Consider the following 14,517-nt stretch of genomic DNA (forward strand, 5'->3'; position numbering starts at 1 on the left):
GCCCCGTTCCTTCCCAGCCCATTGTGACACTGACAGTGTCACCGGGGCAGGGAGACACCCGGGGTGACCTCTGCCCTCTGTCACAGCCGGGGTTCACTGTGGGACCCCTCTCTGTCAGCGCCAGGAGAGCAGGAACAGAAAAATGGCAGAGCAAGGGCTGCAAACTGAACACGGTTTATTTGTAGATTCAAACTCAAATTCTCTCACTGGGTTTGGAGACACATCCCTGTCAATCAGGAATGGAGGAGAGAGACTGCTGCCCCCCCTCCCATCACCCTCCAGCAGAACCAGTAAAACCATCGCTGCCCTCAGGGGTTTGGGCAGGGCTAAAACCAAACCGACCCTGCTCACCGTCCTCCTCCAAGACACAGAGTGGGACTGCCAACATCTCCCACCTTGTCCCGCAGGCTCAGCACCCTCCTGAGCACCCCAGAGCGCTGTCACAGCCCTGTCACAGCCCCCAGCCAGCTGGCAGGAGGGGGTGGCTGCCATCAGAGGCTGTCGATGGTGTCGATGAAATCCTCCAGCTGCTGCAGGTGGTGGATGCGGCACTGGCGGAGGTTGGCCCTGAGCGCCACCCCCAGCGCCGCCTCCATCGAGGGCTCCTTCTGCAGCAGCATCGTGGCCACCACGGCTATGGTCAGGCTGAACTGCTGGTACGACTGCAGGGGAGGGCCACGGGGTCAGCACCCCAAAACCAGCACCAGACGACCCCAATTTTTAGTGCACAAACCCCCAAACGTCATCCTATAAACCCGTTATTGCCCACAGCGCCTCCCCTGCAAAATGCCCCCTAAAATGCCAAATTCACACCCCCCCACCACCCAGCATTGCTCCCAAAGCTCCTCAGGTGAGATCCCCCCCATCCTGCAGCCATCCAGGGGCTGCCAGGACTCACCAGCTCGATCTCTGCCTTCTTGGCCAGGACAGCAGCAGAACGGAAATCGATGCCGGCCGGGAATGGTGATGGGAGCACGGAGCAGAGCTGGTGCTGGCCAGACACAGCCTGGGAGGTACAAAAGGCAAGGAAGGGTCAGAGGGGAAAAGGACTGAGCCAAACTGGAGCTGCCAGTGCTGGTCATTAGCCCAGGACTGGTCACCCTGTGGAAGGAGCCATTGGTTTGTCACCCTTCCCTCGGGTGCCAGAGCTGCCCCCGCTCCCCCTCTGCCCCAATTTCTCTCCCTCGTTAGGCAGTAATTAAACTGCTCTGGAGGGCTCTCCTCGGCTTGCTCAGAGCTCCAGTCCCAGGGCTGGTCACGCTCCAGCACTCCCGAGCCTCCGGTTACTTCCCTGGCTTTTGTCCCAGCCGAGTCCCGTTTATCAGCGCCTCCCTCCAGCAGCGGGGCCGACACGGGCTCTGCCTCCAGACAAAGCTGCCCTTTAACCCCAGCCCGGCATCCTGCAGCCACAGGGATCCCCCTTTGGGCATGGCAGTGTCCCCAAGGCCAGGACATGGCCCCGTGTGGGGACCTGGGGGTGCCCGGACCCCGTACCGGGTTTGTCTCACCGGAGCCAGGCGGGTGCTGGGAGGTCTCTGGGTCTCTGCAGGCACCAGGAGAAGCCTGGCTGGGCTGGGCTTTGGGTTCTGCTGCACATCCTGGAGGGACCTGAGGGTTTTCAGGCTGCTGAAGGCTCTGCAGAGGGCGAGAGAGTGGCTGGGAGAGGAGGGGGTGGCTGTGCTGGGACAGCGCTGCCAGCACGGCCCCGTGGGGTGGGGACACGGCGTGGGGACACAGAGCTGCCCCACATCCCAAACTCACCCCATCCTGGGCAGCCTCTGCCTCGGCTTCTCCAGCTCCACGAGGTGGCTGCTCCCAGGAATGTGGGCTGAGCTCAGCCCCTGCCTCTCCAGAGGAGCTGGATTCCAGGAGCTCCCTCTTGGCAGGGTCTGGAGGGGCTGCTGGGCTCTGGGGATGTGACCCATGACCGCTGCCAGCCTTGGGGACAGCTGGACTGCACGGCTCTGCCTGTGCAAACATCACAGGGGCGCTGCAGAGCCCACAGTGAGGGGACAAAGGGTTTGGGAAGGGGGCTGTGCCTCCCTCCAGGCTCTGCTTTGGGGTGGGAATGTAAAACACCCCTGGGGGAAGCTGTGTGCTGCTGGTGGGGAGGGTTTGGGGTGCCTGGAGCTCACCCCGTGCCGCTTCCCAGCACTCCCATACCTCAGGGTGCTCCTGGATCTCAGGACACCTGGAGGTCTCCTCCAGAGGGGCCGGATCTGTTCCCAAAGCACAGGGATCCTGCTCCTGGCTGCCCACAGGGGTCTGCCCGGCTCCCAGCTCAACCTGGGGACAGGCAATGGCGTGAGGACACGTGTCCATCCCGGGATGGGACAGGCAGGGCACCACAACCCAAAGGAAAGCACGGAGAAGAGCCTGGAAAAATTCCAGTGAGGCAGAGAGGGGAAGGGCTGGGTGGGTGAGAGAGGAGAGAGATGCTGAGACCCCCGAGCCAGGCAGCTCCAGAGGTGGGAGCACCCCTGGAATCTCCTACCAGCGGCTCCACAGCACCAGGATGGGCAGCTGGGCTCTCCAGAGGGCTCCCAGCCGGACTGGGGGGCTCCAGGACATCCCCACTCCCCTCTGGCACATCCTGGAGGGAACCAGCACACCGTGCAGGGCTCAGGGTGAGCACGCTCCTGGTGTGGGATTTTGGGGGGGGACGGGACAGGTAAAACCCCACAACCTGCGGCTGGGCCGGGCTCTCTGCAGCACCTGGGAGGGCAGCAGGGGGCTGGGGGGGCTCCGGGGGCTGCAGCTCCTTCCTGGCCACGGGCTGGCTCCTACTGGAGGGGGCGGGAGAGGGTCTGGAGTGCGGCTTGTGCCCTGCAGGGTGGGAAACAGCGGGAGAAACTCATCACCCTGCCCTGGGAGAGGCTGCAGAGCACCGAGGAGGCAGCACGGGGACAGGACACACCTCGGGGGGGTCGGGGACACCACTCCAGGGGGACCAGGGTGAGCTGCCGGAGGTGGCTCCGGCGGAGGATGCGTCTCCCAGCCGGGCGGTGGCTCCAGGGCGGGCAGTGGCCACGGAAAGCTCGGGGATTCCTGCAGGAGCACAGCCCCGGCGAGGGGGGTTAGGTTGGGTTGTGCAATCCCAACCTGGGCAGCGACAGCTTCCAGCGGTGCTGGTGTCCCCCCATTGTCACCCCACAGCCCCCCGAGCCCCCCGCACCCACCGCGGAGGGCCGGAGGGGGGCCAGGGTGGGGGCTGCTCCTCCTCGGGGAATTCAGACCAGGGATCAGGCATCAGATCCTGCAGGGAATGAACGGGCTGGGTTTAGGTGGGACGGGACAGGGGATGCTGTGACTGCACTGTCCTTGTCACCAGGGCAGTGAGTGACCCCTGCCCCATTTTAGCCACTCGGTCCTGTGGCTGCTACCCCCTCACCGAGTGCCAGCCATCTCCAAAGCCGTCCTCAGCTCCTTGGAATTCTTCTCTGTCATCCCAGGGGGGCTGTGGGGGACAGTCGTGGGGTGCCCAATTCCCCTCCTCCTCCTCCTCCTTCCATGGGATGTCACCAGGGCCAGGGAAGGGTCTGGGCTGCAATGGCAACAGCCACAGGTGAGGACACAGCCACAGGTGAGGACACAGCCACAGGTGAGGACAAAGCTACAGGTGAGGACACAGCCACAGGTGAGGACACAGCCCACCGGGATTTTTTGGTCCCCGCTGTGGCCCTCAGCTCTTTCCCCTGCTTTGGGCTGCCCTGGGTTTGTCAGTGAATCCCTCCCTGCACCAGGGGTGCAATTAGGGTGAACCAGCTCGGATTTCACCTCACTGTGAAAATCAGCAGCAGTGGAGGGGGGGATCAGGCTGCCAGTGGTGCTGGAGAACACTGATTGCAGCCTGACCCCAATATCCCAAAACGAAACCCCCACAAGGATGTGAAACCCCAAATGAAACCCCACGAGGATATGAAACCTCGAGAGCAACAGGCAGTGGCAGGAAACAGGGGCAGATGTTTCCTGGGAGGAACCAGAGGGCAGCAATCGCTTTTTTAAGGACAAAAAAACCCCCCGATATTCCTCACTCCGTGCTGTAAAAGCTCATCTCCACTTTTGAACAGCAGAAGTTCCAGCACAGCCCTCCCAGGAGTGAGTGTGGATTCCTTTCTGGAGCCCTTCAAGGTCACTCCTGGAGGCTGAGCCAAAGGGAATTGTGTGGGTCTGGGTGAGCAACACCAATCTAAACTTCATAATTGCTAATTAGCTTTAAAACTATCGATTTAATAAGCAGTGCCCTGGTTATAACCACCCACTCTGCACTGGAGATACCTGGTTGAGATCCTCCAGCCCAATCACCACCCTCCATCAAAATAAATCATTTATTTCAGCTATGTAAATATATTTGTTTTGCCATTCTTAATCCTGGGGAGGAGAAGCTGTGGAATCCTTTAGACACAAACCGCTGGCCAGCTAAACAGCTGGATCCAGATGTTTCCAGACTCCTTTTGGGAATTTAGAAAGCCAGAGGCTCCTTTTTGTGCCTGGGGGTCCATGACTGGATCCAGACACGTCCAGATTAATTTTGGGGAAGGAGTTTAGAGAGCCAGGGGCTCCTTTCTGTGCCTGGGGGCTCCCTGGGAGGGTGTCCCTGATAAATTCCAACGCTGCCACCGTGCCTGTGGCACATCCTGGGACATTCCCCCAGCCCTGTCCCTTACCTGGGGCCGCCTGCGCCGGCGTCTCCTGCTCTGGTGCGGCGGGGGTGGCTCCTGCCAGGTCTGCTCATCCCAGTTCTGCTCATCCCAGTTCTGCTCATCCCAGGGCTGCTCACCCCAGGGTGGCTCACCCCAGGGTGGCTCACCCCAAGGTGGCTCACCCCAGGGTGGCTCACCCCAAAGTGGCTCAGCCCAGGGTGGCTCAGCCCAGGGTGGCTCAGCCCAGGTGTCCTCGGGGCCAGCAGGGGGACAGGGCCCATCCCACCACGGGCCAGGCTGGGGGGAGATCAGAGCCGTGAGACCCCCGGTGCAGCGGGGATGGGGAGGCAGGAACCCCACACCCAACTGCCCAGATCGCCCCAAATTCCTCCCCAAACTGCAGCAATGTCCTCAGCATGCCCAGGGATGGAGCAGCAGGCACCCATGGCAGCCCCGGGGGAGTTCTGCTCTCCCACCCCCCTGTGGCAGCCCCAGGTGAGCCCCAGCCCCACGTACCTGCCTGGGATGGCCCCTCCTGGGGCCCCGAGGGGGGAACATCCTGCCCTGGGGCCGCCCGGGCCCCCGGGGCTGCGGGATCTGCTGGAAGGGAGAGGCTGGGTCAGCACATCCCACAGGATGTCACTGCTGGCTTGGGGACACTGCCAGCCAGGTGCCACCAGTGGGGCTGCCAGCCCCGTGCCCAGAGAGACGGGACACCCCCAGAGCCACCAGGACATCCCCAGGGCCACCAAGACACCCCCAGAGCCACCGGGACACCCCCAGAGCCACCGGGACACCTCCAGGGTCACCGGGACACCTCCAGAGCCACTGACATGGCCACCAGAGAGCACACGGCGGGGCTGGGGACACCAAGACCCGCTCGCTGTCCCCTGGGGGTGACACAGGACCGGCAATGCCCCGGCACCCCCTGTCCGTGCCACGTGTCATGGCCAACCCCACGGGTCACCCCGTGATGTCCCCAGGGGATCCCAAGGGGGCTTGGACGAGTCCCCCCCCCTGCCAGCCTGAAACCCCACTTGTCCCTAAACTGCGGGGTGTCAGCCTGAGGAGCTGCAAAGCAGCACTGGAGGGGGGGATGGAGAGTCCTGAACCCCTTCACCCCCATCCTGAATCCCAGTCCTGAATCCCAGTCATTCCCTGCACCCCAAACCCATAACTTCGCAACTGCACCCCAATCCTGTACCTCTGCACCCCAGTCCTGCCTCCCTGCACCCCAATCCTGCCTCCCTGCACCCCGATCCTGCCTCCCTGTACCCCAATCCTGCATTCCTGGATCCCAATCCTGCCTCCCTGCACCCCAATCCTATATCCCTGCACCCCAGTCCTGCCTCCCTGCACCCCGATCCTGCCTCCCTGCACCCCAATCCTGCATTCCTGCACCCCAATCCTGCCTCCCTGCACCCCAATCCTGCCTCCCTGCACCCCAATCCTGCATTCCTGAATCCCAGTCCTGCATTCCTGAATCCCAGTCCTGTATTCCTGAATCCCAGTCCTGTATTCCTGGATCCCAATCCTGCCTCCCTGCACCCCAACCCTGCATTCCTGAATCCCAATCCTGCACCTCTCTACCTGGGTCCGGCACCCCAAACCTGTAACTTTGCAACCACACCCCAATCCTGCGCCCCAATCCCACCAACTCCCGGCGGGAGCGGATCCCTCCCGAGCAGCTCACCCGGAGCTCACCCGGAGCTCTCCTGTCCCTCCCCTCGGGAGTTTCCCTTCCTCTTCCCTTCCCTTCCCTCTCCCGGCCCCGATTCCGCCCCCGAGAGCAGCGGGAGCGCGCACAGCCCGGGCAGCGCCGCTTCCCTGATCCCCTGGGAGCAGCCGAATTCCTGCGGGAATCCGGGATCCACCAGCGGGCTGCGACCAAAGACCCGCACACTGCACCCCGGAGCCCCTGAAAAGGGGAGCCCTGCACCCCCAGAGCATGGAATATCCATGGGAGAGAAAATCCTGCATCCCCAGGACATGGAATATCCATGGGAGAGGGAATCCTGCACCCCCAGGATTTGGAATATCCATGGAAGAGGAGATCCTGGGAATCCTGCACCCCTAGGGTATGGAATATCCATGGAAAAGGGGATCCCCGGGATCCTGAACCCCCAGAGCATGGAATATCCATGGGAGAGGGGATCCTGCACCCCAGGATTTGGAATATCCATGGAAAAGGAGATCCTGGTGTTATAAGTACATGACGTGTTGTTGGCTTTTTGCAAATATTGGGATAAATGCTGTATGCATAATGTTAAAATAGCTTTTCTGTACGAATATTTTTTTTTTCTTTTCTTCTTTCTCTTCTAATAGCAAAAGTTAGACACAAGGTTTTTTTTGATGTAGTATGCTTAAACCACCCGCTTAGTTGAGATAAGAGCCCGTGACCGTGTGATGGGAACCCTGCAGCTGACACCACAATTATCAACACCCCGACAATTATCAACACCCCCACAATTAATTATCAACACCCACCGGCTGCAAAAGGCCGGGACCACCACCCCAAATTAAAAGGTGATAAGAAGAGGATTAAAACCACAAGCCAAGAAACACGCATGCTCTAAAAAGGCGGACCCGAGGAGTGGCCGTGCTAAAAAAGTTCCCAGAAAAAGTTTGATTATGCATGAAGGATTATGAATATGCAACAGGTTGATGTGTTGGAAAACGGATTTAAAGGGGCGGTTCCGAAGCAGCCGCGTTTTCACCCGGCCCTTTTAACCCTTTGTTTTATGTTTGTTTCCTATTGTCTTTTAATAAATCTTTTAAGGTTTATCAGGACAGTGAAACGTGTTTTTCACACGGGGGATCCTGGGGATCCTGTACCACCAGGGCAGGGAATATCCATGGAAAAGGGGATCCCCAGGATCCTGCACTCCCAGGGTGTGAAATATTAATGGAAGAGGGGATCCTGCAACCCCAGGATTTGGAATATCCATGGGAGAGGGGATCCTGCACCCCCAGGGTATAAAATATCCATGTGTGATAAATGGGATTTATGCTAACGAAATTGCAACCATACTAGCGAAATTTTACTCATATCAATAGAAAATAATTGTTACAAAGTAAAAAAAGGAAATGAGTGAGACAAAGCAGGATGGAATCCTCCAGATGTTAGGTGGGAGTAGTAGAAGGATGTGGGTTTGATAAGGAGCTTCTAGAAATAGAAAGTTTCGACGTTGGAATGGGCCAAATTGGGATGATTCCAAGCCCCGGCATGGAACTGGAATAAGATTTTATTGTGGGAACATCTGCTTAGCTACTTAACCTCGATGAAGACAAAGAGTCTTCATCAGAAATAAGACCCTCAAAAAGGATGAGACGCCCCCAACCATCAGCAGAGCATGCACAACACAACATAGTGCCACAGATTTCAGGGAGAGAAACTAGGAGGAGCTTTCCAGAAAATTCTGTGTTAATATGTATTAACATATAGTAAATAATTGGGATTTTTGGCTTGATTGTTTGTTATGTGAGGAAGGGCGAGCTTTTAAAGTTTTGCTTTATATGAACCTTAATTATATTAAATTACTCACTGCCAAATTTTGTATATACTCAAAAGTGTGTATCTAATATACTTCGGTTGTATTCATTTATATACAATCGTTGCTATTAAAAAAAAAAATAAAAATTGCTGCTAAACTTAATCTTGTTGTCTGATAAATTGGACAAATAGAAAGACATTCATAACACATGGGAGAGGGGATCCTGGGGATCCTGCACCCCCAGGGTATAAAATATCCATGGAAGAAGGGATCCTGCACCCCCAGGATTTGAAATATCCGTGGAACAGGGGATCCCCAGGATCCTGCACCCCCCAGGGTGTGAAATATCAATGGAAGAGGGGACCCTGCACCCCTAGGATATGGAATATCTGTGGAAGAAGGGATTCTGCACCCCCAGGATTTGGAATATCCATGGAAGAGAGGATCCTGGGGTCCCTGCACCCCCAGGATGTGAATTATCCATGGAAAAGGGGATCCCCAGGATCCTGCACCCCCCAGGGTATAAAATATCCATGGAAGAGGGGACCCTGCACCCCAGGGTTTGGAATATCCATGGAAAAGGGGATCCCCAGGATCCTGCACTCCCAGGGTGTGAAATATCCATGGAAGAGGGGATCCTGCACCCCCAGGGTTTGGAATATCCATGGAAGAGGAGATCCTGGGGATCCTGCACCCCCAGCCCCTGCCACCCTCCAGCTCCAGCATCAACCCCTCGGTCCCCGGGCTGCTCCCAGACTTGTGCCGGGACATTTCGGGGAGCGGGACCCCCATTCCCGGGGCTGGAGCAGAAGCGAGGAGGGGCCAGGGGAGGGTGGGAGGTTTTGGGGAGCCCGGGCAGGGCAGGGCTCCGCCGCACGCACCTTTTCTGCCATGGGGGAGCAGCGGGGCCGGGCGGGATCTGCCGCTGGCTGTCACCTCCCAGCGTGGCCGTTTGTCCGTCTGTCACTTCCTGGCACTGCGGAGCGTGTCCCAAACCCTCAGCCCACCCAATTCATCCCCTCCCGAGCCAGCCCGGAGCCTCCAGCCTCTCCTCCCCCATATCCCCGGGTATTCCCGCCGGGAATGGCGCTGCCGGTGTCGCCACCCGGCCCTGCCCCCTGTGCTTTTATTTATCACCTTCCCTGCCCCGGGAACATCCCCGGCTGCAGTTGGGGGTTTGTCTGGCACTCTCTGATAACAAACTGGTCTGAACTGGCCGGCCCGAATGCGAATTGCTGCGCGCAGCGAAGGTGGGGACAGTGCGTGACCTTCCAGGAACGTGGCAGGAAAGGGAGGCTCCGGCTCCGCTCGCTGATCCCAAAGGTTAATAAAGGAACGGGGAGAAAAAGGAACCTCGGGGTGAACTCGCCGACCCCAAATGTCAACAAAGAAAGGGGGCGAACGGGAAAACCCAAAGCCAAGTGGAGTAAAACACTTCCAAAAATCCACACAGGGATCTGTGGGATCTGGCTGCTCCCCCCAGGGCTCTCCAGCTGGTCCCTTAATGAGAGTCCCTAATTGGCATAAATCAATTAGCTGGCTGGGACTTGGGGACAGAATTTAGCAGCAGGGACGGAGGAGGCTGCAGCCTGGATGGATGGATGGATGGATGGATGGATGGATGGATGGATGGATGGATGGATGGATGGATGTCGCTGCAAATCCAAGTTTTACCCAAGCCTGGCTTGGTGACCTGGGTGTCCCCAGAGAGGAGGAGGGAAATGAGAATAACAGAAAACCACTGCTAATTCCAGGAGCTCTGTGTAAGAATAAGTTACTTTTACAGCTTTATATAATAACAAACGTATTTGTGATGTTTATAATAAATAAATAAATAAAGTGAGGTTTTATCATATAATAATAAACTCCCCATCCCAACAAAGGATCCATAAAGACCCTCATTCCCATGGACTCCTGACACACCGAGAACCCCAAAAATGTGCAGCTCTTGGGTTTGGGGGGCTCCACCTCTTCCCTCTGCAGGTCTGTCCCACGAGCTGCTTTTCCCAGGCAGCTGGAAAAGCTCCTGCTTTTTCCAGGAGCTCGGGAAAATAACAAAGGTGCAGGACGAGGACTGATCTGCTCCCAGTGTTATAAATATTCTGATAATCAATTTAATCATATAAAAAAATTATAGAGAGAAAATTGTGGAGTATAAAGTATAGGAATGTGAGGAGCGCTTGTTTAAAACACGTAACCAAAGAAGTGTCAGGAGAATTAACCCACAAACACCAAAAAGGAGACAGAGGAGTTCTGGAACTTCACTGGAATAAAGGGAGAGGCTGCGGGCACAACCTGGCTCGGGGCCCGGGGAGCCCCGATCCCCATCCAGATCCCGCTCCTAGTCCCGGTCCCGATACCAATCCCAATCCCGATCCTGATCCTGATTCCGATCTCAATCCTGCTCCTGGTCCCGATCCCGTTCCCTTTCCCGTTCCCAATGTGATAAATGTGATTCGTGCTAATTAAATTGTAACTATATTAGCAAAATTGTATTTATATCAATAGAAGACTATTGTTACCGAGTGAAAGGGGGGGAGATGGGTGAGACAGGATAAAAGACATTTTCCAGATGTTGGGAGTCGAAGAAGAAGGTTGGAAGAAAGTCAGATAAGAATAGTAGAAAGACGGAGCTCTGATAAGCAGCATCTAGAAATAGAGCTTCAACCTTGAAGCTGTCAAAAATGGGATGATTCCAAGCATGGGACTTAATTAAAGTCATGTTATGGAAAACATCTGCTCAGTCACACAGGGCGCCTGCGCTACCTGCAGGTCACACCTCGGTCACTGATGATGATGATGGGCCTTCATCGGAAATAAGACCCTCAAAAGGATGAGAGACCCCCAACCCATTAGTAGAGCATGTGCCGTGCAGTATAGTTACGTAGATTTTAGGAATAGAAACTAGGAGGAGCTTTCTAGAAACTTCTGTAGCCTACAGTATATAAGTGGGATTGTCAGCCCGGATGCTTTGATACGTGAGGAATGGGAGCCACTCCCCGTATCCCCGGTCGGAGGGGGGCCCCTCCCCGGTCGGTTTTGCTTATGCTTTATACGAACCTCAATTATACTAAATTACTTACTGCCAAATTTTGTATATTCTTAAATATATGCACTTTGATTGTTTCATCTCCAATACTTTAATTGTCATCTCCAATACTTTGATTGTATTCATTTTGTTACTATTAAAAACTTACTATTAAATTTAATCTTGTTGCTTGATAAATTGAAAAAAATAGAACATCATTCACAACACCAATCTCGTTCTCGTTCCCGATCCCAATCCCGTTCCCTTTCCCGATCCCATTCCCTTTCCCGATCCCTTTCACGATCCCGTTCCCTTTCCCAATCCCGATCCCATTCCCATTCCCATTCCCTTTCCCTTTCCCATTCCCTTTCCCGATCCCATTCCCATTCCCATTCCCGTTCCCTTTCCCAATCCCGATCCCATTCCCAATCCCGATCCCATTCCCATTCCCTTTCCCATTCCCATTCCCAATCCCGATCCCATTCCCAATCCCGATCCCATTCCCATTCCCTTTCCCATTCCCTTTCCCAATCCCGATCCCATTCCCAATCCCGATCCCATTCCCATTCCCTTTCCCTTTCCCATTCCCATTCCCTTTCCCGTTCCCATTCCCATTCCCTTTCCCTTTCCCATTCCCGTTCCCGTTCCCGTTCCCGTTCCCGATCCCATTCCCATTCCCATTCCCATTCCCATTCCCATTCCCATTCCCATTCCCATTCCCATTCCCTTTCCCATTCCCTTTCCCGTTCCCGTTCCCCTCCTGCTCGCGCCGCTCCGCGCGCCGCTGGCGAAGGCACGCTGCGCCAGTGACGTCAGGCGGCGGGTGACGTCATCGCGCGGCGCGGGCAGGCGGCAGCAATGGCGGCGGTAGGAGGAGGAGGAGGAGGAGGAGCGGGAGCTGTGGCGGCCCCGCCGCGGGGCATCCGCGCCTGGCTGCGGAGCGCGTTCCGCTTCGCCACCGACCGCAACGACTTCCGCAGGTCGGGACCGGTAACGAGGTCGAGATGAGGGTGGGGATCGAGGCCGGGGCCCGGAGCCCGGTGTCTGTCCCGGCCCGTATCAGGGGCAGCGTGCCCGGCAGGAGGCGGCAGGGATTGTCCCTCAGTGCTGGGTCCCTGTGTCCAGTTCCGGCCCCTCAGCTCAGGGAGGACATTTTGGGGCTGGAGCGAGTCCAGGGAAGGGAGCGGAGCTGGGGAAGGGCCTGGAGAGTCCTGAGGGATTTGGGGAAGGGTTGGAGAATCCTGAGGGAGATGGGGAAGGGTTGGAGAATTCTGAGGGATTTGGGGAAGGGTTTGGAGAATCCTGAGGGAGATGGGGAAGGGTTGGAGAATTCTGAGGGATTTGGGGAAGGGTTGGAGAATTCTGAGGGATTTGGGGAAGGGTTTGGAGAATCCTGAGGGGAAGGGGCTCAGCCTGGAGAAAAGGAGGCTCAGGGGGAATTTGTGGCTCTGCACAATTCCCTGACAGGAGGGGCCAGCCGGGGGGGATTTGGGATCTCATCCCAGGGAACAGGGACAGGAGGAGAGGGAACGGCCTCAGGCTGGGCCAGGGGAGGCTCAGGCTGGAATTTCCTCATGGAAAGGGTTGGCAGGGGCTGCCCAGGGAGGTTTGGAGTGCCCGTCCCTGGAGGTGGCACTGAGCGCTCAGGGTGGGGACAAGGTGGGTGTCGGGCAGAGCTGGGATTCAGATGAACTTTCCCAAAGTCTTTTCCAGCCTCAATAATTGTGGGATTTTGTGCTTGCAGGAACCTGCTGGTGAACCTGGGGCTGTTTGCTGCCGGGGTCTGGGTCGCCCGGAACTTGACGGACATCGACCTGATGGCCCCACAGCCCGTCCCATAGCCCGGTCAGTCCCGGGGAGGCTCCGTGGGCTGGGATCAGGGAATATCCTGAGCTGGAGGCATCCACAGGATCAAATCCAAGCTCTGACCCTGCGCAGACACCCCAAAATCCCACTGTGAGCATCCCTGGAGTGGTGTCCAAACTCTCCTGGAGCTCTGGCAGCTCTCCTCCCTGGGGAGCCTGGGCAGTGCCCCAAACCCTGTGGGGGAAGAACCTTTCCCAATATCCATCCTAAATCTCCCAAATCCAGCCCTTCCTTGGGTGCTCACCAGAGTTTGGAGCTGCAGCCCCTCGAGGCTGAACAAATCCCCCAAGCCCCACAGAACCCCCTCTCTAGCCAGCTTTAAAGCAGAACCAGCTCCCCTGACAGTTCTGAATTCCCTGTTCCAGGAAGAAGCCAGAGCTGCTGGGAGCAGAGCTCACCCTCCCACCAGGGCTGGAGCTGTGGGGCTGCTCTGATCCCCCTGGAGCTTCTCTGATCCCTCTGGAGCTGCTCTGACCCCCCCTGGAGCTGCTCTGATCCCTCTGGAGCTGCTCTGATCCCCCTGGAGCTTCTCTGATCCCTCTGGAGCTGCTCTGACCCCACCTGGAGCTGCTCTGATCCCCCCTGGAGCTGCTCTGATCCCTCTGGAGCTGCTCTGATCCCCCCTGGAGCTGCTCTGATCCCCCCTGGAGCTGCTCTGATCCCTCTGGAGCTGCTCTGATCCCCCCTGGAGCTGCTCTGATCCCCCCTGGAGCTGCTCTGATCCCTCTGGAGCTGCTCTGATCCCACCTGGAGCTGCTCTGATCCCACCTGGAGCTGCTCTGATCCCACCTGGGGCTGCTCTGATTCCCCCAGAGCTGCTCTAATCCCACCTGGAGCTGCTCTGACCCCACCTGGAGCTGCTCTGATCCCACCTGGAGCTGCTCTGACCCCCTGGAGCTGCTCTGACCCCCCTGGAGCTGCTCTGACCCCACCTGGAGCTGCTCTGATCCCACCTGGAGCTGCTCTGACCCCCTGGAGCTGCTCTGACCCCCCTGGAGCTGCTCTGATCCCACCTGGAGCTGCTCTGATCCCACCTGGAGCTGCTCTGACCCCCCTGGAGCTGCTCTGATCCCACCTGGAGCTGCTCTGATCCCTCCTGTCCTGCCTGGAGCAGTGACAAGGACAAAAGATTTCATGCTGAGAGGGAGAATTTGTTTCCCATTGATTCGTTCCTTCAGGAATTGCTTCCTCAAGGATGTGCATGGAATTTCCTCCTGTACCTCCCACCCCTAGATGTTTATTAAAGTTTATGGAATAACAACACAACCCACTGGAATTTCTTCTTTTTTTCCTCTTTGTTTTTTTTTTGTTTTTTTTTAATAAGAAACTTCAGCTTACAAAAAAAAAAACAACAACAAAACAACAAGGTGTAAAAAGAGTAAAGATTTACCAAAAAAAAAAAATCATAAAAAACATGATTTCCATTTCACACCCGAGAGACAGAGGGGACCCATCAGCTGCTTCTGATCCCACACTGGGATGGAGC

At 56.8% G+C, this 14,517-nt stretch overlaps 2 protein-coding genes across 8 annotated transcripts; one reads left to right on the top strand and one right to left on the bottom strand.

Moving 5' to 3' along the window:
* Positions 1-158: 158 nt before the first annotated feature.
* On the bottom strand, positions 159-9,274 carry LOC148220936 (uncharacterized). 4 transcript variants are annotated; one of them, XM_088180263.1, is made up of 13 exons: positions 9,019-9,274; positions 5,160-5,240; positions 4,668-4,940; positions 3,392-3,544; positions 3,180-3,256; positions 2,918-3,048; positions 2,687-2,826; positions 2,495-2,593; positions 2,164-2,286; positions 1,762-1,968; positions 1,495-1,635; positions 899-1,006; positions 159-662 (listed from the first exon to the last, which is right to left on the bottom strand). In XM_088180263.1, exons 1-13 carry the CDS (start codon positions 9,028-9,030, stop codon positions 492-494), a joined length of 1,716 nt encoding a protein of 571 aa, XP_088036389.1. In that variant the 5' UTR covers positions 9,031-9,274; the 3' UTR covers positions 159-491. The 4 variants fall into 4 exon arrangements, with proteins under 4 accessions (XP_088036389.1, XP_088036390.1, XP_088036388.1 ...); XM_088180264.1 differs by having other exon boundaries at positions 1,495-1,608; positions 5,160-5,243; XM_088180262.1 differs by having other exon boundaries at positions 5,160-5,243.
* Positions 9,275-11,975: 2,701 nt separating this feature from the next.
* On the top strand, positions 11,976-13,757 carry TOMM6 (translocase of outer mitochondrial membrane 6). 4 transcript variants are annotated; one of them, XR_015808739.1, is made up of 4 exons: positions 11,985-12,145; positions 12,910-13,010; positions 13,397-13,455; positions 13,598-13,757. XR_015808739.1 is itself a non-coding variant. In XM_014872581.2 (3 exons), the coding sequence occupies exons 1-2, from the start codon at positions 12,024-12,026 to the stop codon at positions 13,004-13,006; spliced, it is 219 nt and encodes a 72-aa protein (XP_014728067.1). In that variant the 5' UTR covers positions 11,985-12,023; the 3' UTR covers positions 13,007-13,010; positions 13,397-13,551. The 4 variants fall into 4 exon arrangements, 2 of the variants coding, with proteins under 2 accessions (XP_088036416.1, XP_014728067.1); XR_015808740.1 differs by having other exon boundaries at positions 13,639-13,757; XM_014872581.2 differs by lacking the exon at positions 13,598-13,757 and having other exon boundaries at positions 13,397-13,551.
* Positions 13,758-14,517: the final 760 nt, after the last annotated feature.

Source organism: Sturnus vulgaris, chromosome 29 (genome assembly GCF_052056855.1).
Source record: "Sturnus vulgaris isolate bStuVul1 chromosome 29, bStuVul1.hap1, whole genome shotgun sequence".
NCBI lineage: Eukaryota > Metazoa > Chordata > Aves > Passeriformes > Sturnidae > Sturnus > Sturnus vulgaris.